This window comes from Trachypithecus francoisi, unplaced genomic scaffold (assembly GCF_009764315.1).
Source record: "Trachypithecus francoisi isolate TF-2019V2 unplaced genomic scaffold, Tfra_2.0 Lachesis_group0, whole genome shotgun sequence".
Lineage (NCBI taxonomy): Eukaryota > Metazoa > Chordata > Mammalia > Primates > Cercopithecidae > Trachypithecus > Trachypithecus francoisi.
The window spans coordinates 4,747,204-4,770,889 of NW_022681453.1; the positions used below are offsets into that span (position 1 = coordinate 4,747,204).

At 38.5% G+C, this 23,686-nt stretch overlaps 1 protein-coding gene across 5 annotated transcripts in view; it reads right to left on the reverse strand.

The window, feature by feature from the left end:
* Window positions 1-23,686, reverse strand: part of MFSD1 (major facilitator superfamily domain containing 1) — a 28,174-nt gene that overhangs the window by 3,367 nt on the left and 1,121 nt on the right. Inside the window, exons 2-16 of one of the 5 annotated variants that reach the window (XM_033203031.1) lie at window positions 23,462-23,603; window positions 21,711-21,763; window positions 20,243-20,355; window positions 18,634-18,676; window positions 18,253-18,320; window positions 16,448-16,556; window positions 11,244-11,346; window positions 8,256-8,354; window positions 7,682-7,793; window positions 6,068-6,124; window positions 5,581-5,737; window positions 4,200-4,297; window positions 3,491-3,603; window positions 1,649-1,696; window positions 373-430 (exon numbers count right to left, since the gene is read on the reverse strand). In XM_033203031.1, coding sequence (XP_033058922.1) covers window positions 373-430; window positions 1,649-1,696; window positions 3,491-3,603; window positions 4,200-4,297; window positions 5,581-5,737; window positions 6,068-6,124; window positions 7,682-7,793; window positions 8,256-8,354; window positions 11,244-11,346; window positions 16,448-16,556; window positions 18,253-18,320; window positions 18,634-18,676; window positions 20,243-20,352 — 1,175 coding nt within the window. In that variant the 5' untranslated portion in view covers window positions 20,353-20,355; window positions 21,711-21,763; window positions 23,462-23,603. Of the gene's footprint in view, window positions 1-368; window positions 431-1,648; window positions 1,697-3,490; window positions 3,604-4,199; window positions 4,298-5,580; window positions 5,738-6,067; window positions 6,125-7,681; window positions 7,794-8,255; window positions 8,355-11,243; window positions 11,347-16,447; window positions 16,557-18,252; window positions 18,321-18,633; window positions 18,677-20,242; window positions 20,356-21,710; window positions 21,764-23,461; window positions 23,604-23,686 lie in introns of those variants that run through there. The other 4 variants (XM_033203021.1, XM_033203042.1, XM_033203050.1 and 1 more) reach the window with 4 other exon arrangements.

Genomic DNA, 23,686 nt, shown 5'->3' on the forward strand with positions numbered 1-23,686 from the left:
CCAGGCCAGGCGCGGTGGCTCACATCTGTAATCACAGCACTTTGGGAGGCCGATGTAGGCAGATGGCTTGAGCTCAGGAGTTCTAGACCAGCCTGGGCAACATGGCAAAACCCCACCTCTACTAAAAATACAAAAAATTAGCCAGACATGGTGGCACATACCTGCAGTCCCAGCTACTTGGGAGGCTGAGACGGGAGGATTGCCGGAGCCTAGGAAGTTGAGGCTTCAGTGAACTGTGATAATGCCACTACACTCCAGCCTGGACAACAGGCGTGAGAATCAAAAAAAACTTCAAAACCCAAACCTTGAAATGAAATGCTTATATTTAAGATTTCAAAAATAAAGACAACTTTTCACCCTTTTAACACTTACTCAGTATGGGAAAATTTTATTTCTTCCCTTTGTCTTGCAGAATAATTGAGGTTCCCACCTAAAACACAAATAAACAGAATCTATTCCATGTATGTATTATAAGTAAATTTCAACCATACACACATACATGCAACCATTTGCATAGATACACTGTATTTTAAGTAACAGAAAAAGTTATCGACAATGAAAAAGAAATGGTTTATCTACTAGAACCTTCCCAAAGGGAAAAAATGAAATTTTTGTGTGATATAAATAATCACCCCTTAATTTAAGCATTTTTTTTTGAGCTTGGACTTATGTATTGCTTCAGGTGTTGTTAATAAGGACATTGTATTAATATTCAATAACAGTGAAAATTAAGAGAAATTAAAGGAAATGAATAGGTGTGGTGGCTCACGCCTGTAAATCCCAGGCTGAGGCAGGAGGATTGCTTGAGTTCAGGAGTTTGAAACCAGCCTGGGGAACATAGAGGGACCCCACATCTACAAAAAATTTAAAAGTAACTGGGTGTGGTGGCACACACCTATAGTCCCAGCTATTTGGGAGGCAAAAGTGGGAGGATCACTTGAGCCTGGGAGGTTGAGGCTGCAGTGAGCTGTGATCATACCACTGCACTCCAGCCTGGGTGACAGAGTGAGGCTCTGTCAAAAAAAAAGAAAGAAAAGAAGAAAAAAATATTTTTTTAAAAAAAGGAAATGACCTAAAATTATTTACACAGCATGTATATTATATTCTACTAAACATATAATACTCTTTAGGAGCAAGCAGTTAGAAAAATTACTAAGGACAGCATCAAAATCTTATAAAGAACAACAACAACAAAATGCACTAATACATACAGTATGAATTAGCAAAACAAAAAAAAAATCTGCAATTTCTAATTCTAAACCAAACATCTTGAACCTTAAAATGTAAATTATAGATATAAATTTGCTTATTCTGATTTTTTTTAATGTAAGACAATAACACAGAGGGGCTTTAGGTTCCTTTTTAAATGTTATATTTCTTTATGTTAATATAAAAATAACATCTAAGATTTTATATTATAAGAAACTGATCTGGCTAGAAGATTAACAAAATGACAGCAATTTTAATAAATATGAAGGCCCAGAAAACATAATTATATATTATATAATCAAATGTGTTTCCATTATTATGAACAGAAAGTCACTACTGCATGAACTAAAGCACTGGCCCCCAAAGAAGCAGACAACCCAGAGACCCCACAAGATGATCCACTGCAGTTTAAGAAGCAAATATCAGATCTTCTACTTACCCTGGGCACGATTCACCAAATAGAGTAAGACCACAGATAAAAGTGACACTAGGAACAAAAAAACATGGGGCCCTTAAAATAAGTATTTCTTCTCAATGATTCCTATGTAATCAAAATCACAAAGTAAAGCTTAGACACAACCAAACCTTTATCAATTGGTATTTAAAATAAAAATATTATTCCCATTATTTTATTTTCCAAAAGCACAAAAAACAAGTTACACACCATTTTCTCCAAGGGCTACTCAGCCCAGGAGTGGCAGGGCCAGAAACAAGGAAGTTGAGGACTCTACAAAAAAGGGAGCTGATCCAGCCACAGCCCAGCCCTGCCCCTCTTTCCTCTCCCTTCTCAGTGCTGGTTCTTTCATGGACTTACCAAAAACTCCTGCCAGCCCCTGACTGTTTATCATTTTAGAGGAAGCCAAACAGTAGTCTTTTGGGGGCTTTCGGTCTGAAAATGCTAGGCCCATTTTACAAATTTTAAGTAACCAAACACTAAAGTGTGATCATGAGACTCCCAGAAGCCCATAGCCAATCAAGACCTCAAAATTCAAGTTTTCCCTTGGCTTTTTCCCTTAATAAGTGAAGAACACTGTTTAATTTACTTTACAATAATAGGGCAGGCCTATTATTTTATCATTTTGGCTCATGCCTGTAATCCCAAAGGCAGGAGGAGCACTTGAGGCCAGGAGTTCAAGTCCAGTCTGGGCAACGCAGTGAGACAGCATCTTCACAGAAAATTTAAAAATTAGCCAAGCATGGTGGTGCACACCTGTAGTCTTAGCTAGTATGGAGGCTGAGGTGGGAGGATCACTTGAACCCCGCAGTTCAAAGTTACAGTGAGCTGTGATTGCTCCACTGCATTCCAGTCTGGACCACAGAGACAAATCCTGTCTCTAAAAAAGTAATGACAATAAAATAAAATAACAGAAAAACATAATTAAATGGCACAGTGTTTGCTTTGAGACCCGAATACGTGTTGAACTATGGACTGACATTTAACCACATGCTGCAGCATCAAAAATAGACAAAAAACATTTTATGACCTAATGTTTGAAATTCTTATATGACCCACTTTTTTAAACATTTATTTTTAAAACTTGATGTCCTTGTTTCTAAAACAAGCACATTTATTTATGAGATAACAAAATGCACTCAAGGCAACTCATAAGCAATTATCTGCAAATACCACACTTCAGGTATGGATAGTCTTTACTCCCTGTAAATAAAAACAAAGTTTGATAAAATCATCACTGTGGTTTGTCATTTTAAGCACAATATTGAAGTATAAAAAGACATCTTGATGTGTTAAGGAGAATTTTCTTTTCAGATAAACACAATTTATATGTATCCTAAAGATTATCTATGGACAAACGCTAATTTATTTTTATATTTCTTTCAAGTTTCCTAATGCTTCATATTTCAAACCAATGAAATTACAGGTAAAAACTAAATTATGGAGTAAAAATAAAAGTCACTTAAAACTGCCTAATGAATAACCATGAGCACTCACACCTAAATCACACCAATGTTTCCACATAGTCACACTAGGGATATACTCAGGACTCTTCAAATTGTTCCACTTTAAGTGGGAAAATGTTTTGTTTTTTTTTTAAACTGTAAATAGTTAAAAGAGAATATGAAACCAACTCCATCACTGCCTTTCAGGATAGGAATCTCCTGAAAAATGCCTGTGACTCTTCAGAGGGCTAGAAAGTCACCAGCTATGAAATTCTAACACACAGGCGAGAATTAGGCAAATCTGGGAGATATGCCTAAGTAAAAATAAGAACATTCTGTTATGTAGTAAAAGAAACAAAACGTTGTCACACAGAATACTCACAAGAAACACAGGCAATGAAGAACACTTCTAAAAACAAATACCCCCGAGAATCCAGTATCATACCAGCAATGATGGAAATGATGGCCAACCCAAGATTCTGAATGGACTGCATGCTACAATAGAAAAATATAAAGACACATTGCATTTTCTTTTTTTTTTTTTTATTATACTTTAAGTTCTAGGGTACATGTGCATAAAAAGGCTTCACACATAGGCTAACACTTCACTATAAATATTAGTATCTGTAAACCATATACTGTTTGTGTTCAGAGATGTTTTCCACCAGGGATGACTTGATTAGATTTTGGATTGGTTTTTTTCCACTACTAGACTGCTCAAAGGTAAGGGAGCTTGCCTCATTAAGTGCAATGTGGATTCAATACCTCTGTGCTGAATGAAAGAAGGGCCATGTGAATACCAACCACAGGTGCGGTTTCCCCCTTTTGCCTTTCTGTGCCAGGGACTGGACTCAGCTTCTCACTAAGAAGCCTCACATAAACAGGCAGGGAGATCGTAATGTCAGCAAGGACCTCTTCTGGGTTAGCTTACTCCAGCCCTCTTGCTGGAGGCTCTTTTGTGGCCACAACAGTATCTTAAATAGATTTACTGACTTTTCCAGTTATCTCTAGATTCAGATCTGAAGTTTTATATGACAATTAAATTGACACAGCAGAGAGAGACATACACGATCCACAATGTAAACACTTACAAGCCATATGCAGTTCCCAGCTGATGTTCAGGAACTACAAATGCCACCATTGGCCACAATGCACAGGCAAGCAATGAATAGGAGAGTCCCAGAAGACACTATAGAAAGCAACGCAGAAAAAAGTCATGGTCTTACATTAACCAAAAGGTGATTTTCTTTTAATACAGATTAGCAAAAGTGACAGAGTAGTTAACATATAAATACTCAAGCAAATTTTGTTGTGATTAAGCTAAAATTCATATTCAAAATATACAAAAAAGTCTCTGCCCTAAGAGTATCCCTCTAGTGACAAAGATACACGCTGTCTTAACCACTTTCATTTGTCATCGTATTATATGCATATATAACTGGCTGGGGCCCAAGATGCAGTCAAGGACCAAGTAAGAAAATAAAGGTAATTTTTAAAAAGTTTTTACCAACGTTTCAGGCAAGCTAATTTTCCAGTATTTATTAGGAGTTACAGATTAGGCAATCAAGGCAATATTATACCAACAGTCCATCATCCTGCCTCTGAGTCACCAATACCCAGTAATCACCAACAATGCTTGGTAAACCTCACCTTATGCTGATTATTTCTTCCATTAAAAAAGAAATATTGTGACTTAAACTTAAATAAGTATCACTTACACCTATCAGATTGGCAAAGATTAAAACAATGACAACGCCCAATACTAGAAAGAATACGAAAAAAGTCACATTTGTGTATTACTAAAGTTATAAATGGGTAGAAAGTTATTGGAGAAAGTTTCACAATCTCTACCAAGATGTTAAATATGCAAACCCCCTGCTGTAGCATCTCTACTTCTAGGAGTCTGTACTGTATCTGTTGAACACTTCTACAGAATTCCCACCCACTGCACACATATTTATGCTCCAGATATTCCTTTATTAACAGGTAGGAAACACAGCACTAGAGCCTCGGGTCTCAAAAATGACATTTTGAGGAACAATAACAAAAACTTGAATTAATTATCATTTTTAACCTACTAAGCAAGTCAAAGAAAAAGAAGTTACTGGTCCAACAGATTTTTGGTTTTTTGCCATCTATGATGGAATGCCTTCTTTTAAGTCACTTATTTTAGAAAAACAAATGGGACTAATAAGCATTCTGGCTTTTATAAGGCTACTTTATTTCAAATTCTCTTTCAGCACTGAAGTTAACTGGTTAAATAAACCAAATTAAATTAAAAGACACTTTATATGTTAATAATTCATAATTATACTTTAAAAAATAATTATTTTGTAGGAATTGGCATCAAGTCGTCATTTCCCCACTATCATAGGCCTTGTCATCTGAATTTGCTGAGCGTGCCTACTTAGATGAACATGACAGACTCCTTGCTGAAGCCCTGACCCCACCACGTGCTAACACAGACGTTACCATAGCAATCCAAGGATTCCACATCGTAAAGGCCAGCATCATGTGGGACACAAGAGTGGCTGCTACTGCGCAAAGAACCCAGATGATGTTCTTCCCTGTTTTATCCACCAGGAGCCCAAATACTGGAGACATGGGAGCTGATATGACATATACAACACTGCCCAGAGAACACATAAGACATTTCATGAAATGCAACACAGCCAAACATCAGTTTCAAGAAAGTCCTGAAAGTATCAGGCAAAGCAAATCCTAACTTATTTAACATTCTTATAAAATGCTCATCAAAAATTATAAAAAGCAGTCCAAGACTTCTTTGGTTTTCCACTAATGTAAACATGGCCACTCAGGATTCAAGTCCCAATGTAGTCCCAGTTTCACACTTAAAAAATGTTAGGTCACATACATCTTTTTTGCTTCTTATAACATTTGGTTATAAAGACCCACACTTCACATGCAATAGGCACTTACAAAATTAATTTTACAATACCTGTTAATTGCACTTGCTGCCTGGGAAGAAAATCCAAATTTCTCTGTAAAGAAAACTCTAAAATTAAAAAGACAGAGAAATTAGCACATTAGAGAGAAATACTCTGTTTTCAAAAAATAAAGAGTTGAATAAAAGTAACTCAAGTTTAATTAGCTTTTTTCTTGATATTATTTTCCCACCTTATTTATATTCGCCTTCAGGCAATCTGCTAAACTTCAGTATTTACATTAATGTTTACTGACTAAATAAAATATGATGCTTGTTTTTTTCCTTCTCTGATATGCAGCAAGCAATACACACACATTTTCAGAAAATCAAATATACTACTGCTTAAAAGCAGTACTGAATGGATTCTTTGCTAAATAATAAATAGGGTTCTTATCTCAAATTATTTAAAAGGACAGCCTGACCTTAAAGGGTACAAACCATACACCTGCACAAACATACTCACATTGCTCTGCTTAAGCAGATGCCAATGCAACAGGAGAGAGTAGAAGATAAAGCAAAGAAGAATTTGCTTTGGACCCAGAATTTAAGTCTGGCAGAATTACAGTCCTAATAAATGGAGATGTTCCCAGTCACAGTACACCAATAAACAGTCTCCATTCTCAGTAAGAGCCTTTTAACCAAGGAATAAAGAGGGAATAAAAAAGAATACTAGTCTAAAATCAACTATTAAAACAAATCAATATTATGAATCAAAAATTATTAAGTATTGAAATGGTTTGGCTGTGTCCCCATCCAAAGCTCATCTTGAATTGTAATCCCCATAATCCCCAGGTGTCATGGAAGGGATCCTGTGGGAGGTAACTGAATCATGGTGGTGGTTCCCCCAAGCTGTTCTCGTGATAGTGAGTTCTCACGAGACTTCATGATTTTATAAGCATCTGGCATTTCCCCTGCTGGCACTCATTCCTCTCTCCTGCCACCATGTGAAGAAGGACGTGTTTGCTTCCCTTTCCGCCATGGTTGTAAGTTTCCTGAGGCCTGCCCAGCTCTATGGAACTGTGAGTCAATTAAACCTCTTTCCTTTATAAATTACCCAATCTCAGGCAGTTTTTTATTAGCAGCAGAACAGCGGAGTAATACAGGTATTTCTTCAAAAGAATAATAAAAGTATAAAACCAATACTAAACCTTAAGCTAAAAGAAAATGTATGTATATCCCAGGATCTAAAGTAATTCCTGTGAAAATATAAACTATAACCAGAGGGGCCGGGCGCGGTGGCTCAAGCCTGTAATCCCAGCACTTTGGGAGGCCGAGACGGGCGGATCACGAGGTCAGGAGATCGAGACCATCCTGGTTAACACGGTGAAACCCCGTCTCTACTAAAAATACAAAAACTAGCCGGGCGAGGTGGCGGGCGCCTGTAGTCCCAGCTACTAGGGAGGCTGAGGCAGGAGAATGGCGTAAAACCCGGGAGGTGGAGCTTGCAGTGAGCTGAGATCTGGCCACTGCACTCCAGTCCAGGCGACAGAGCGAGACTCCGCCTCAAAAAAAAAAAAAAAACTATAACCAGAGAAGCAAGATTTACTGCTTTAACAACTACATTTATGTGATTGAACTCTCATGACAATTTAGACAAGAAATAATGGAAACATAGAGAATACTCACTTCCCAAGTCCAATAAAAGGGAACACAGCAACATAATAGCAGACACAGATGATAAATATGAGCCACAGGGGTAAGGAGAAGTCCTTTACATCAGTTAATTTAATAACTTCACCTTAGAGAAGAAAGGGAAGACACTATCAGCATAATTTTGCATACCTAAGGAGCTTTCATCTATAGTCAAGATTATTTTTTAAAATCCTGTGGTTAATCTTTGCAATTCAGTTTAAAAAAAAAAAAAAAAAAAAAACTTTTCATTTCTGGGAAGACTTACAAAGATATAAGAAAAAGCAAAACCTAAGACTGGCATCTACCTTCCCTGCACCCTTCCAAGAACAATAACCATTTTGCAAATACACAAAGTACAATCGAGAACGTAAATTCTGCCAAAAGATTTAAGGGGAAAAGAAAATATATCTAAAAATGTAGAAAAGTGGAAATCAATTTGGAAATAAAAAATAAAAATCATGTCTTAAACTCCACCTGGTTTTACAACACTCCATTAGGAACTTATTTCATTGCAAAATCTCACGAAGGCCATAATTCCCTGAAGTCCCATTCTTTCATTTAGACTTACCTGTTTTTCCTTGTTCTTTGTGAAGGATTCTCTCTGCTCTCTGATCCAAGTAGGCAAGAGCCAAGGCACAGATTAGTGAAAGAATACACGTTATACCGCCTAAATTTAAAAAAAAAAAAAAAAAACAGACTTTGAAAAGAGAACCAGACAGAAGGTTCCTAAAGGGAAGTATGTACATAAACAGCAGAAAACAGCAACTGAAAGGGATGTCACATAAAGACATGAGAAAAATCCGCAATTACTAAATTAGGACAAAGAGGAAGAATACATTTAAATACTCAGCAAACAGTAGTAGCTTTTACTGCATTATTTCACAGTCCAAAGGTAAAGATAAGAAGGAAAAGACTAAAAAAAACTAGTCTAGTCCTGTAATGCAGAATACAGACTGAAGAAAACTGATGAGCAGCTACTGAATTAGTCCCCATTTCTTCATTCAGTCTAAGCACCAATTGTCAATGGACACCAGGGAAAAAATGAAGAAGCCAAGTTAGGCTCTTTAACTCTCTCTCTCTCTTCCGATGCTTTCCCAGAGTCCACGGCCTTCGCTCCTGCCCTCTGGCAGCCCAAGTGCCCCATCCTCCCAAAGCGCAGTACTCTCAAGCTCTTTCCTGTGAGATCAGCATTTCTCTCTACTACCAATCTCATATCACTATAGAAAATCAGGATAAAGAGTGAATAACGATGCACTTCTCAGGAAGAATTTCCAAAAGCAGCTTAATAAAATAAATGAATCTTTAATTGGCTGCCCTACTACAGCCTGGTTGAAAATTCGCTGAAGTCAGCGTCAGTAGACATGAGCTCTAATGAGCTGAATCACCTTGGACATGGAACATAAGCTCTTTTGGATTCAATTTCCCCAGTTTTAAATAAGAGGATTTGACTTGATGATGGCACAGGTCTTTTCTGGCTCTAAACGTCTTACTCTAAAATTCCCCATTGTGGAGGAAATTAGATGGAATACTAAGAAACATTTAAGAGTAAAAAGTAGGTTTTAAGTAAGGCAAAGGATTTGAGAGGACAAGTTTGAAAGAATCTTTAAATATGCTTGTCTCTTTAGGATTACCACTCCACTGCCTTCTTTTTACCAGGCTATGTGGATCAAGGAATTATAAGGAATAAAACACAGAAAGACAAATACTATTCATATGTGGAATGAATATATATATATATATAATATTATATTATATTATTCAAAAGAGAATAGGAGAGAGGAGGACAGGGAGAGATTAATCAAGGGGTACAAAGTTACAATTAGGAGGAGTAAATTCTGGTGTTCTATTGCACAGTAGGGTGACTATGGTTAACAGTAAGGGATTATACATTACAAAGTAGCTAGAAGAGAGGGTTTTGAGTGTAGTCACTACAAAAAAGTGATAGATGCATGAGGTGATGGATATGCTATATACTCCGATTTGATATACAATGTATCTGTGTATGGAAACATCAAATTATACCCATAAATATGTATAATTATGTGTCCATTTAAAAATCGGGGAAAAAGGGAATAAAAGATGTGCACATCTTGGGCACAGAACTTTCACCCTATCATCACACAGGTCTCTCTAGAGCCCTGCAAACAGCCAAATGCACACCATGGGGTTCAATTAGACAAACTGCCTGCCCAGAGAAAAAGCAAAAATGGTAAACCTAGAAAGCCTCGTGTCCTTCCCAATGACCTACAGAGCAACTAGCACCACAGAGCCTTGGCCAAGAGAACTTAGGGACAGTAGTGACCTATACGGTCTTGTTGAAATAATTGTAATTTTACAGAAAAGAAAACTGAGACAGAGAAGGTTAACTTCCTTGTCCAAGATGACAGAACTAGTTAGAGCTAGCATTAGAGCCCAGGGCTCCTGACTCCCAACTTAGTAGTTTTTCAACCATATCGTATCACATCAGACTTCCAAAAAATCTAAGCTCTCCAGGCACACTGACTGAAAAGGTCAGTATTTGATTAAAAGAAAACAATTCTCCCCTGTGCTATGGACATTTTTTCGGTTTGGTTGGTTTTTTGCTTGTTTGTTTGTTTTTGTTTTTTTTGAGACAGAGTTTCGCTCTTGTTGCCCAGGCTGGAGTGCAATGGCGTGATCCCAGCTCACCTCAACCTCTGCCTTCTGGGTTGAAGCAACTCTCCTGACTCAGCCTCTCGAGTAGCTGGGATTACAGGCATGCACCACCATGCCCGGCTAATTTTTGTATTTTTAGTAGAGACAGGATTTCTCCGTGTTCATCAAGCTGGTCTTGAACTCCCAACCTCAGGTGATCTGCCCACCTTGGCCTCCCAAAGTGCTGGGATTATAGGTGTGAGCCACCGCTGCTATAAACTTTTAATTAACATCTTACCTGAATAAATTCTCAGGTTGTTCTCAAAGAGTATTTTACATACATAATCTCTTCATATGTATGAGATGCAAATGACAATATTAAAGTAGGCAACAGGCCGGGAGCGGTGGCTCACGCCTGTAATCCCAGCACTTTCAGAGGCCGAGGTGAGCAGATCCCCTGAGGTCAGGAGTTCGAGACCAGCCTGGCCAACATGGTGAAACTCTGTCTCCACTAAAAATACAAAAATTAGCCAGGCATGATGGCGGGAGCCTGTAATTCCAGCTACTCAGGAGGGTGAGGCAGGAGAATTGCTTGACTCCGGGAGGTGGAGGTTGCAGTGAGCTGAGATCGCGCCACTGCACTCTACCCTGAGCAACAGAGTAAGACTGTTTCAAAAAAAAATAAAAATAAAATAAAGCAGACACAAGGAATAAGGCCATCCATTTTAAGAAATTTTAAATCCATTTTTAGAAAGTGGAAATTAATATACAAATGGGGTAAATGATAGCCTATTTCTAGTTGTGTCAAAGAGTTCATAAGAACCATGGAGATAACACTATAACCAAAGTAGACACAAATTCCAGTGTTCCTTCCTCCCTGCTACAATACTTCCTATGACAAGCTTTCAGGAGAAGGGAGATGTGGGACATGGGATTCACTCACCAATCATAAGTGTGATCCCAAGGGTTGTGTGACCAGCAGAACCTAACAAAGCTTCAATCTTAGAATACAGCCATCCCATGAGGTTCATGTTTACGGTACTTCCCTAAATGAAAAGGGAAAAAAATCAACAGTGTTTTCAATCATATATACCTCTGCTTTATTAAAAAAAAAAGGAATTTGAGGTGGCTCAGAAATAGGTATAATAGGATCCAAATTAAACAGGAGGTAATTCCTTAAAAAACACTACAAGAAAAAATTGACAAACCAAGATAAAGCCACAGATAATTACCACAGGAAAAAAAAAAGCCAATTTATTAGAAACTGCTAGTATAAAAAAAAACATAGTACATGTAGAACTTCCTACCAGCCAAAGCAAAAGTGAAACATGAGTTATAAAATCCAGCATATCTAAGACAAAAATATGTCAGTAACAGAAAAAGCCCAACTTTTCCTGGCACTGAAATCTGGGGAAAAACATCTTCCTCTGAATGTCCATAAAGAGGACAGTAAAAGTTATAATAGATGATTCTTCATTCATTGATTCGTTCACTGAGCAATTACTGAGCCCCTATTACATGCCAGTCACTGTTTCAGGTATTGGGAATATAATAAAGAATAAAGTGGCCGGCCACAGTGGCTCATGCCTGTAATCCCAGCATTTTGGGAGGCCAAGGCGGGTGGATCACAAGGTCAGGAGTTTGAGACTAGCCTGGCCAACATGGTGAAACCCTGTCTCTACTAAGAATACAAAAATTAGCTGGGCATGGTGGCGGGGCACCTGTAATCCCAGCTACTCAGGAGGCTGAGGCAGGAGAATTGCTTGAACCCAGGTGGCAGAGGTTGCAGTGAGTCAGTATCACACCACTGCACTCTAGCCTGGGCAACAGAGCAAGACTCCGTCTGAAAAAAAAAAAAAGAAGAAGAAAGCATAAAAATATCCAACTTATTTTGGTAAAAAAAAAAAAAGTAAAATATCTAGTATATTAAATATTGGCAAGTACTTTTAAAAAATAAGAAAAAAATAAAGCTGGAAAGGCGAATATAAAATTGGAAGTGGAGGCCTCCCAACTGAAAGTGACTTTGGAGTGTAAACTTGCAGGAAACGAACCGTGGGGATACCTGAGGGAGGAGCACTCCAGGAAGAAGGAAGACCCACTGCACAGGCCCCAAGAGGAGCTTGCCTGGAGAGTTCAAGGAATGGCAAGGAGAGCAGAGGCTGGAACAGTGCAAACAGAGAAGGGAGAGGATGAGATGAGTTCCCAGTGAGGAAATAGTGGGAAGGGGAGTTACAGGAGGACTTTCAGTTTTTATCCTGTGTGAGATGGGAAGCCACTGGGGTTTGAGTAGAGAAGTGGCATGATACTTTGACAGACTCATACTGGCAGACTCACCCTACATTCAGAACAGACCACAAGGCAAAAGCAAAGGCACCAGTTAGGGAGCTATAGCAATAATCCAGAACAGAGATGATTGGGCCTAGCCCTAGGTGGTCAGCAGTGGGCACAGTGGGAAGTGGTCAGAGCATAGATATATTTGCATATAAATTACCCTGAGTTTCTAGAAGGGAATCTCAGAAGCTTAGAGGCACTTTAGGGATTATGAGAGTGGTAGGGAGATCTTGAGGTGAAATGAGCCAGATCTCAGGTAGCCACCTCAGTTTCAGCCAATGCTGCTCAACTTTTATCTGATTTATGTATTTAGGGTCCATGTAAGATGATTTTATGATCAAACCAGCCAAGAGCTATTCCATTATAGGGCTGCTGGGGGTGACATAGATTCCGTCTTTTTTGTGCTTCTCTTGTTCCCTGTGCAGCCTCCAGAATGACTACAGAGGTCCTGAGTTTACCTCTCCATGATTTTTCTATTGCCTGAGCTTTTGAGTTTGATTGCATTTAGACACCTGAACTATTAGTATATACTATATACCTTCAACGGACTTCTCATTTTTCTTAGTATTCATATCTTAGCTCAGGATTAGAGATCCAGCACCCTTCCAATTTTCCTTCACTATTGTTACTTGAAAACTCATTATTTCAAGAAACATTTATTGGGCACTTGCTAAGCCAAGTCATGTTATTTTATTTAATAGATATTTTAAATAGTTAATAGAGATTTTAAATAGTAATTTAATTGGTATTTTGGAATGAAAGGATCATTAACGCAACATCCTGTCTTTGAGGAATTATATATACATACATACATATATATATATATATTATATATATATATATATAATATATATATATATTTGTTCTTTTTTTTTGTTTTTCTTTTTTTTTTGGTGAGACGGAGTCTCGCTCTGTCGCCCAGGCTGGAGTGCAGCAGCGTGATCTCGGCTCACTGCAAGCTCTGCCTCCCGGGTTCATGCCATTCTCCTGCCTCAGCCTCCCAGGTTCATGCCATTCTCCTGCCTCAGCCTCCCAGTAGCTGGGACTACAGGCGCCAGGTACCCGCCACCACGCCAGCTAATTTTTTTTGTATTTTTAGTAGAGACGGGGTTTCACAGTGTTAGCCAGGATGGTCTCAATCTCCTGACCTCGTGATCCGCCTGCCTCAGCCTCCCAAAGTGTTGGGATTACAGGCGTGAGCCACGGCGCCCAGCCAGGAATTTACATTTTTGATGGTATTAGAGAAAGCTTCCAGTAGGTCTCTGTTTACCTTGTTCTTCATTTGAGTAACACCATTAGCTAGTATTTTATAAGAAACAGCCATGTGAAATTTGCTACTGTATTTGCTATGAGAATATTGTCGAAGGCATGTACGTTTCTCAGTCTTCAATAGTGTCTGGCCTATCAATAGCATTTCACACCGTTGACATCCTCTCCACCTTGATTTCTTTTCTTGGGTTTTGGGATACCACAGCCTGTAGTTTCCCCCTTGCCTTTCCGCCCATCCCAGTGGAGCCCTTTTGTTTGCAGAAGCCGATCTTCTCAACCTGCAAATGTGGGAAGTGCCCCAGGGCTTGGTAACTGACATCATCTCTTTTCTTTCAACACCCACACTCTTGGTGATCTTACTTACCAAGTTTTGCAATTTTAAGTAGCATTTTCCTTGCTCTTGAACTTATATCACTTGTCCAGAATTTTCCCCTGAGTTCTACACCCATATATGCAACTGCCTACTCAACATTTCCGCTTGGACGCATGGCAGGCACGTCTAACCTAACACGACCAAAACCCAGTTGCCTTTAACTGAAGATGTGAAAACTACAGCAGGAGCTGGTTTGGGGGATGGTGCACAGAGTATCAAGCGCTAGGTTACAGAGCTTACAGTTGCTTAGGCAAAACTGTGCTGTCTTCCTGAGTGCCTCCGTTGTTTTCCCCCACACTCTACATATTTTCCATTAGCAATCCTATCAGCTCTATCATCAAAAGAATATACATACGTAGAGAAAGAGAGAAACTTAGAGCTCCTCAGAAGGCAGCTTAGTGAATTACAGCTAACTTAAAATGACACAGAAAAGAACCTGATGTTCTAGTAACCAGAATGAAGTCAGTTGAAAGTCTTGCTCAAATGATTTCACTTCCTTCTTTAAAAAGTTGTTGGACAACTAGATTCACAAACTGCCACAAACATATCTTGACTTGCACAAGACTCGTAGTGAAGCTTTGGGAATATCCTTACAGGTAAAATTTAGAAAACTTGGAAAACCACAAGATTTACCAAAAAACTACAAATTCAAATATTTAGCTGTTTCCTATCAAAGTGATAAAGTAATTTTTTAAAAGTAATTAATAGCCTGTACTATCAATGCTACAATAAAAGGGATCCTCTCATATCCCACAGATGGGGATGTAAATGTCTCTGAAATGATAATGTGGAAATATCTCTCAATAGTCCTCAGATGACCTAACAAATACTCTGACTTAATAATTCCATTCCTAGGCACTTAGCCTAAGGAGACTAAAAGAGATGCATAGAATTTTCACAGCGAGAGTGTTAGACTATAGCACTATTTATAATAGTGAAAAATCAGAAAGAACCTACATGTATAAAAATATAGAAATACTCATATATTATATTAAAATATTTTTATATTGAATTTCTTATTCCCTGAGACTATGTTGTATTTTCACGACACTTATTAAAAGTCAAAGAGTCTGCTTGCCTTGGCAGCACATATACTAAAAGTCAAAGCTTGAAAACTTGATGTTTAGTGGCAAAAATAAATTTTTTTAATACTCTATTCATGGGAATGAGGGAAAAAAAACCTAATGGGATTTGGGACTGCCAACACACCTTATAGTCTACATTAATAAAAACATAATGTTGTCTCTACAAAAAATACAAAAATTAGCTGGGCGGGGTGATGCACATCTGTAGTCCCCGCTACTCTGTAGGCTGAGGTGGGAAAATCACTTAAGCCTGGGAGGTCGAGGCTGCAATGAGCCGAGATAGCACCACTGCACTCTAGCTTGGGCAACAAAGTGAGACACTGTCTCAATCAAACAAACAGACAAACAAAACCCATAATGTTGTTCCCCCTACATAGCCTCTAAGACCAAACCTGAAACACCATGATCATTTCTAGGTTCCAAATATAAACAGGAGTACTGGCTAACTGAGATAAGTTCAGAGAGGCATGAGCACCACAGTAAGGGAGCTGAGATCCATGTCATATGGCTCAGACAACCACAGGAAACAAGCACATATAACCAAGAACTTAAGAGCTATCTACAAATGAGCAAAGCACTGATGCACAGCAGAGGAAGTAAACTTTACCTACAGACAGCAAAAGTCAGAGCCATCAGTAAAAGCTACTTGTAAAAGGAGGTTTCATCGCTCTGTGAGGTTATGCTTCATAAAGTTCATTAAAGTAGGTGGGCTGCTTCATCACAGAGCAAGCTTGCAATCCCTGGAAATATTGCAAACAGAACCTGGACAGTCATATGTGGAGAGGTTCTAGCAGGGATGCCAAAAATGGGTAAGAAATTAGACAACAAAACTTACAGGACCCCTCCCTATGCTCAGATTCTTTGAACTAATGAATGTACACAGCCATTTTAGACTGTTTGCTAGATGAAATAAGGTTAGAAATGCTTTACTCAAGGTAAATGCCATGCTGTGTTCTATAGAAATCCATAAAAGTTAATATCTAATTTACCATACACAAATCCATTTCATCCTGTGATTTTTAAGAGATAACTATAAGATTTAATCTTTTGCTTCCCATTTGGCTTCATCAGGCTTTTCATTAAACTTACAATTCTAGCCATGCTAAGTTGAAGTCCAAACACCAGGTTTAATTCTTTGCCTTTAAACCAGCTCACAGCATATGTATTCTGGGCAACTGCTAAGGACTCTCCACCAATCCTAAAAATAGAAGAAAAAAAAAAAAAAAAAAAAACACAGAAGTCACAACTTTAAAGAAATACTACAGTTAGCATGGCACTTCTCCTATCAAGAGATGGGGTCTCTGTCCCCTTCCCTTGAATCCAAGTGGGCTTGTGACTACTTCAACTAATAGAATATGGTGGTAGTGTGATCCCAAGGCTCAGTTATAAAAGGTGACATCATCTTTTCACTCTGACCCTCGCACTGGGAGCGCTGAGCCACTACCCCCATGCTGTGAGACAGCAACCCACAAAGAGAGGCCACATGTAAGTGTCCCAGTCAGCAGTCCCAGTGTTTGAGGCATCCCAGTCCAGGTGCCAAACATGTGAGTCAATAAGCTTTCAGATGATCTCAGCTCCCACCCTCCCATGAATCTTTCCAGCTGAGGCCCCAGACACTGGAGGCAAAGACAAGCTGTCCTTGCTACACTTTGTCTGAATTCCTGCCCACAAAGTCCGTGAGCAAAATGAAATGGTAGTTTTATACTGCTAAGTGTTGGAGTCACATGATATACTGCAATAATAACCATGACAGGCAATAAAAGGAGCCATCTTGGTTACCACATTACCATCGATATTATATAAAATGCAGATGTGGGAAAAGTGGTCCGTGCTTTGTGAAAACATAAAAACTCACACTTTTCAGAACAATATGCAAAGCTCCCCATCAATCAATTCCCCCATTCACTTTCCATATTCAACACTCTCCTACATCCTGGGTTTTAATTTTCCTTCAGTAAGTTTCAATATTTACGATTCTCCTCCAAGCGCCTTCAGTGAGGAGCTTCCCTCCTCCATATCCTTACACCGAGGCCACCTCAGTATTAAGGACTAAGAAAGAGTCTTAAGACAACTAAGAAATAGTCTTATTTCTTGTGACTCTGTCCTAGCCCAAAAATATTTTCCCTCTCTTCTGCTAATCCAAATCCTGTACTTCTGTCAAGGCCTACTTCATCTGTAAGGCCATTTCTGACCACATTTGTGTTTCTGAATCCCTGTCATACCTTTACATACATTCTGCTTCCTTCTCTCTCACTTATGGTACTTCTTGCGGTATGTCATCTATGTCTACATGCTCCTGATACCTGTGCAAAGCTTGAATAAGTTATGCTTTTAAGACTGAGTCAGTTCTGTCATCTGGGTCCCTCAGGGCAGCAAGCCCAAGGCTGGTCTCAGAATAGGCTTACTGAACAGACAATGCAATTCAGGTAGAACAATTGGTCTATAAGAATTCACACAAAATAGTCAGCTTACACATTTTGTGATCATTCAAGCAAAGCTCTTGGACAGGGTTGAAAGGACCCTCACAGCACTCGCTAAGAAAGAGTGAAATGTCCATCAGTCACCAACCTAGAAATCGATGGTCTATACTTTTCTAAATGTGTTTCAAATAATAGTCTTTAATACAACAGAACAGGCAAAATGTCTGGGAAAAATATCATTTCTAGAGAACTAATGAATACTCAAACCCCACACAGAGTTGATTAGGACCACTCAAAATTGTTGCATATTTTAAAGAAAAACTAAGACAACTAAGAAATATTCTTATGCATATGAAGCTAGGTTTCAAGGATTTGAAGTAATTCCCCAGAAGAGACAATGTTTTTTAAAGATCTTTCATAGATGAACACTCAAACAACAATACATTAGGATAAATTAAATTATGCATAACTTACCCAAATACAAACCTTCCAAATTCCATCAGCCAAAACACATTAAATATTCCACCCAGAGCAAAAACAACCTATAATGTAGAAGTTCATGTCAAATCAATGAAAAAGTAAATTCAAGGTATTAAAAGGAAGCAAAAGGAACGTGATAAATCTCAACTTCTACAATGGTTTTAATATTCCTCCTTAATAAATCTGTGAAGTTCAAATATTAATCTTCATTTATTTCAAGGCTTAAAATAGACTATGGATTATACCACATGGGCATTTATGGGTTCTGCTTAATTAAGCTAGGTATTAATTAAACACATCTTTGCCAACTGAATTAATTAGATAAGAATTTGTAAGTCATTGTCAATCATCAATGAATGTTTTGACCTTCCTTACCTGTCCAATGCAAACAAAGCAGCTAAAAATGATTGTGCCCCATCTGTTTGGGAAAGAAAGAATGACAATGAGAATGAAAATGAGAATGAGAAAGAGAAAGAGAAAAAAAATCTTAATTTCTGTTTACATTAGTCTTCGTAATCACAAAGTCATTTAGTAGTAATTCATTTTGGTTCTCTTTGCCCCCTCTGCATTTCCTCCAAAGAAAGAAAAATAAAGGGCTCATCTCCCTCTGAAGCCAGCAACTCTCAGGTTAAATGCCAATCTACAGAAGTCTAGACTTCTAAAGGGATTCCAGAGGCTTCAGCAATGGCATATATTAGTTTAAATCATTATCATCACTTAAATAAAGCTAATCAACTAATCTTCAAGAAGTTCCCAGGGTCAAAACTATTTTAAAATGTAAATTCTTTATAAAATTTCCATTAAGAGTTTAGGACTGATTCCAAGGAATTTTACAGTAAGTAATTTTAAGTGGTTATAATTCTTGATAACTAAAACCGATATGTAAAAGGACAAATATCAACCACGTTATACAAGTCTAACATCCCACAGTCTGGACATCTAATTAATGTTGCCCTAGAATAATAAAAGGCCAGTATTAGAAGAGCCCTTAAAGGCCATCAGGGTAAACCATACCTCTTAAACTTAACTCTCTCTCAAGATGCTTGTGAAATGGCCATGCCATGTTCTCCTGAATGTTCTCTAGCACTGGAAAACTCACTATGGTCCCAAGACCATTTTTGTCATCTCCTGCCAATCTGACCAAGCAAACTCCTCATATTAAAAGGAGTCTGTTCCACAGAAGCTTCAAGCTAATTCTCTCTCGAGACCAAACAAAATAAATTTAATTCTTCCTTCATATTCTAACTCTTCAAAAATTTGAAAGGTTAGTCCCCAGGTGTAAACTCTTAAAGTTTCTTTAATCTTTAACCACCAGACACGGTTTGAAGACCTTTCATCATCTTGGTCTCTGCCTTCTGAAAATATTCCCAGTCTATATTCCTCTTCAGTTTCACTAACAACATACACACAATAATAAGGATGAACAGTGGCAAAGCTTAGTGTTATTCCTTCCTCAGCATCTAATAGAAGTGGTCACAGAATGTTTTATACCCCAAGGAAAGCAGAAATAGAAAACCTCACTGGGGCTAGAAGAAGCACGCACTACCTATGTGCCAGATACTGTACATCCATCTCTCACTTAATCCTCATAACCACCTTGCGAGGCAGGAATCATCTGTATTTTAGCAATGACAGAGCCGAAGCTCAGGAAGCTGCAAACAGCTCAGAACAGCCAGGAAGATGACCAAGTGGCAACGATGGGATTCAGAACCTGGTTTATCTGATTCCCCAGGGTGAGTATAATTTTCCTATAGATAACTGACAGTTACCTTATACCATCAGCATTTTCTAGTCCTGACCTTAACTGAAATACCAAGTTTCAAAAACCAATTCCAGAGATACAAAAATTGTTTTTTAAAAACTCATGCAAATTATCATGGTCAACACAGAACTTTATTCAGTTCTTTCTAGAAATACCTTAATCTAGCTCTGTATTTTTCTAACAATCAGGTAAGATTTACCCATAGTTTCTTTACAAGCTTACCGTATTCCAAATACTCGGTCTATCAAAAAGCCACCAAAGAAACACAAAACTACATTGGGCCAAGAATACCAGGCATACAGCAGCATGAATTTCGTGGTATTCACTTGCATATCCTATATGAAAAGAAAATAAAACCATTTTTTCCCAAACAGTTAAGTTTAGCAACCAACAAATCAAAATATGACAATCTAAAGTGGAAAGCAGTTACATTCTCCTTTCTGTAAAGGGCAAGTTTTTTTTTTTAACCATTTGTAAGTCTCACTAACTTCCTTGAGAATCTCATGAAAGCTATGGCCCCTGACCCAGAAAAACAGTCACACCTGGGAACCCTGGGAACTTCTTGAGTTCACATGCCATTTCAGGGGCTTCCTGGATTCCAGGATCAGACACACTGCTACAGGGGCCACTTCTGTCTATGTCTTCTATATACTACCTGCATTGGGACTCCGCCCACATATACAAGGATAATCTCAGCCTATCCCTACCTACCCTACCCTCTCTATCCCCTCAAGCACGCTCCTCCTACTTCCTTTCTCTTTCATTCTAGAATGAAAAGGGCCAACCTATGCATTTTCCCTGTGCAAAGGTTAAAAAGAACCTACAAAGAAAAGAGACTATCTAAATACCCAAAAAACTGTAAATATCAAGTACGGTTTTACAATACAAAACTAGACTAAAAATCCTGACATGGACAATCCTCTGCAATCAGTATCCACATTTAAAAAACAAAATAACAACTAAAACCTATTTAAGAAGGCAAAAAGCGGCCGGGCGCGGTGGCTCAAGCCTGTAATCCCAGCACTTTGGGAGGCCGAGACGGGCGGATCACAAGGTCAGGAGATCGAGACCATCCTGGCGAACACAGTGAAACCCCGTCTCTACTAAAAATACAAAAAACTAGCCGGGCGAGGTGGCAGGCGCCTGTAGTCCCAGCTACTTGGGAGGCTGAGGCAGGAGAATGGCCTGAACCCAGGAGGCGGAGCTTGCAGTGAGCTGAGATCCGGCCACTGTACTCCAGCCTGGGCGACAGAGCGAGACTCCGTCTCAAAAAAAAAAAAAAAAAAAAAAAAAAAAAGAAGGCAAAAAGCTATCTTACCAAACCATTTGTCATTCAGTTGACTAAGCACTGGGAGAGTGAAATGCAAACAAAAACCTGCTCGTATTTTTGACAATACTGTGGAAATACTACATAATTATTTATCTAAGGTCTGAAACAATTTCAAGTCACATATGTGCTATAAATGAATTATTTGTGGTAACTCATTTCAACTGAGTTTCAACAGACATCTATCTGAATAAATGGGCTGGATAAAGTTTAACCCCTTGCAACCTGTGGATCTGGTGACTACAGATGTCAAAATAGATTCAGTGGACACTTCAGATTAGGCCACTTGAGGGTTGCTAATGCCTCCACCGCTACACTTGCTCTAAAGAAAACAAAAGAAACAAAGGTGAAAAATCAACTTACTCGTTTAACTTGAGTCTGAAGGGCAGCAGGATTATCATAGCAAAAATAGCTGCCTAGAAAAGAGCAAATACTTTATAAGTAATAATACTTTCCATATAAAAGTTTCAAGTTGCAGTTACTACTGAAATTACAATTTTAAATGGTGATACTATGGGTTGACACTACAGAAATATTTCTGAACCACTTCCTTATCCACCAGTATTTTCTAAGTTACATCAAATAACTTCCATAAATTAGTAGTGTTCATACACAGCAAATATTGGGAACCTGAATTAAAAAGTCAACAATCAACAATTAAATGTTTTTCTATTTTACTTTCATCATGCCTCACACATACTATTTTATTAACATCTTCATGAAGCATCTATATTTTATTTCCTTATTTACAAACACACGTACACTAAAAACTTTACAAACAACCTCATCAGTTTCCTAATAATGTTAGCTTAAGGACAAAGGAATGGAGTGTAACCATTCTTACAAAACCAATATTTGAAACAAGTTCTCTAATTCTACAAACTACCCCAAATCAAATAATTTAGTGAATACAGGGCCAGGAATGAAAAAAAAAAATGAAACTGAAAATTCTAAAGGATTAAATTAAATAATGTCTTTGGGGGTATTGGAAAGAGAGAAGTAGGAAGAGATCTGATCATGCACTCAGATTTATTTTAAAGATAAAATAATTGAGATTCCTTGGTAGGCTACAAGATAATGTTTTCTCCATAGCTCCGCTAACTCTACAAGTACACGAGGCTATTGGTTCTAATGACGATAAAAAATTGTCATTAGAAAGGTATGAATCTGGCTTCTGAAATCTAGACAGATAACGAGAATTTACCAAAAACTGCTTGAGTAGGGACAATTTTTTTAAATGTTTTATTGTTGTTCTTTCTTTCTTGTTGTTGTTGTCGTTTCTAAATCCTGCTTTAGTCGCTTTTAAGGATTCAATGTCCTGCTTTAAAGCTAATGGATGGGCATCATCTTTTAAAAACAGGTGAGATGGGGGAAAAAGGAGTTGCAAGGAAACCAAAGCCCAAAGCATCCTTCATGTCTACTTATATGTTCAGCAGTACCATAGTTATCCACCATAACGTTCTTAAACCTGCTGATTACACGGGCTCCAGCTAGCCTCCTGAAAAACACATTCATACCAAATTAGTATTAGAATATTTGCTTAATAAATTAAAAACCGTAACATAGGAAGGAAAATTTTTTTCTAATTATCAAGAAACTGTTTTCAGAGACATCAACAGATTTCATAAGTGAAACCAACCACTGTCAAGACTACCACACGTCCAGTCCAATATGATTGCTTCACAGTGGCAGAGTGGAAGATTAAGAGAATAATATCCACTCACTGAAGCTATCAGCAAGACACACTCATACATTTTCTCAAAGAGGGTTAAAAATATATAAAAGACTGCCGACGAAATCATTTATGTTTTTTAAACGCTGGACAACATTGTAAGACTCTGTGTCTAAAAATAATAATAATAATAATAAAGCCGGGTGTGGTGGCGCCCGGTCTGCAGTCCCAGCTACTCGGGAGGCTGAGGCGGGAGGATTGCCCAGGAGGTGGAGGCTGCAGTAAGCCACGTTCACAGCATTGCACTCCGGGCTGGGTGACAGAGCAAGCCTCTGTCTCACCTAAAACCAAACAAACAAAAGTCGTTTAGGATCAGTTAAAGCTTTCTGAATTTCCTCTGACCACGTGTGCCAAGAGAGGAACCTTGAAAATCTGGAGTTACCTTCATATCTATGGCCTCAGGGGCGAGTCGCTAGCCCCTGGGACTTACTGAAGAGCAAAGGAGCGCGACAAAACTTGCCCAGCTCAGTCCCTCGACCTCCACGTTCCGGACGCGGAGTAACTAGCAACATCCACAGGTGTGGCTGGAATCGCAAAGGGGAAAATGAGGAGGCCCAGGCGCTTAAGGCAGAAGCTGCGCTGAGGCCCCGTGGCACCAGTGACCACG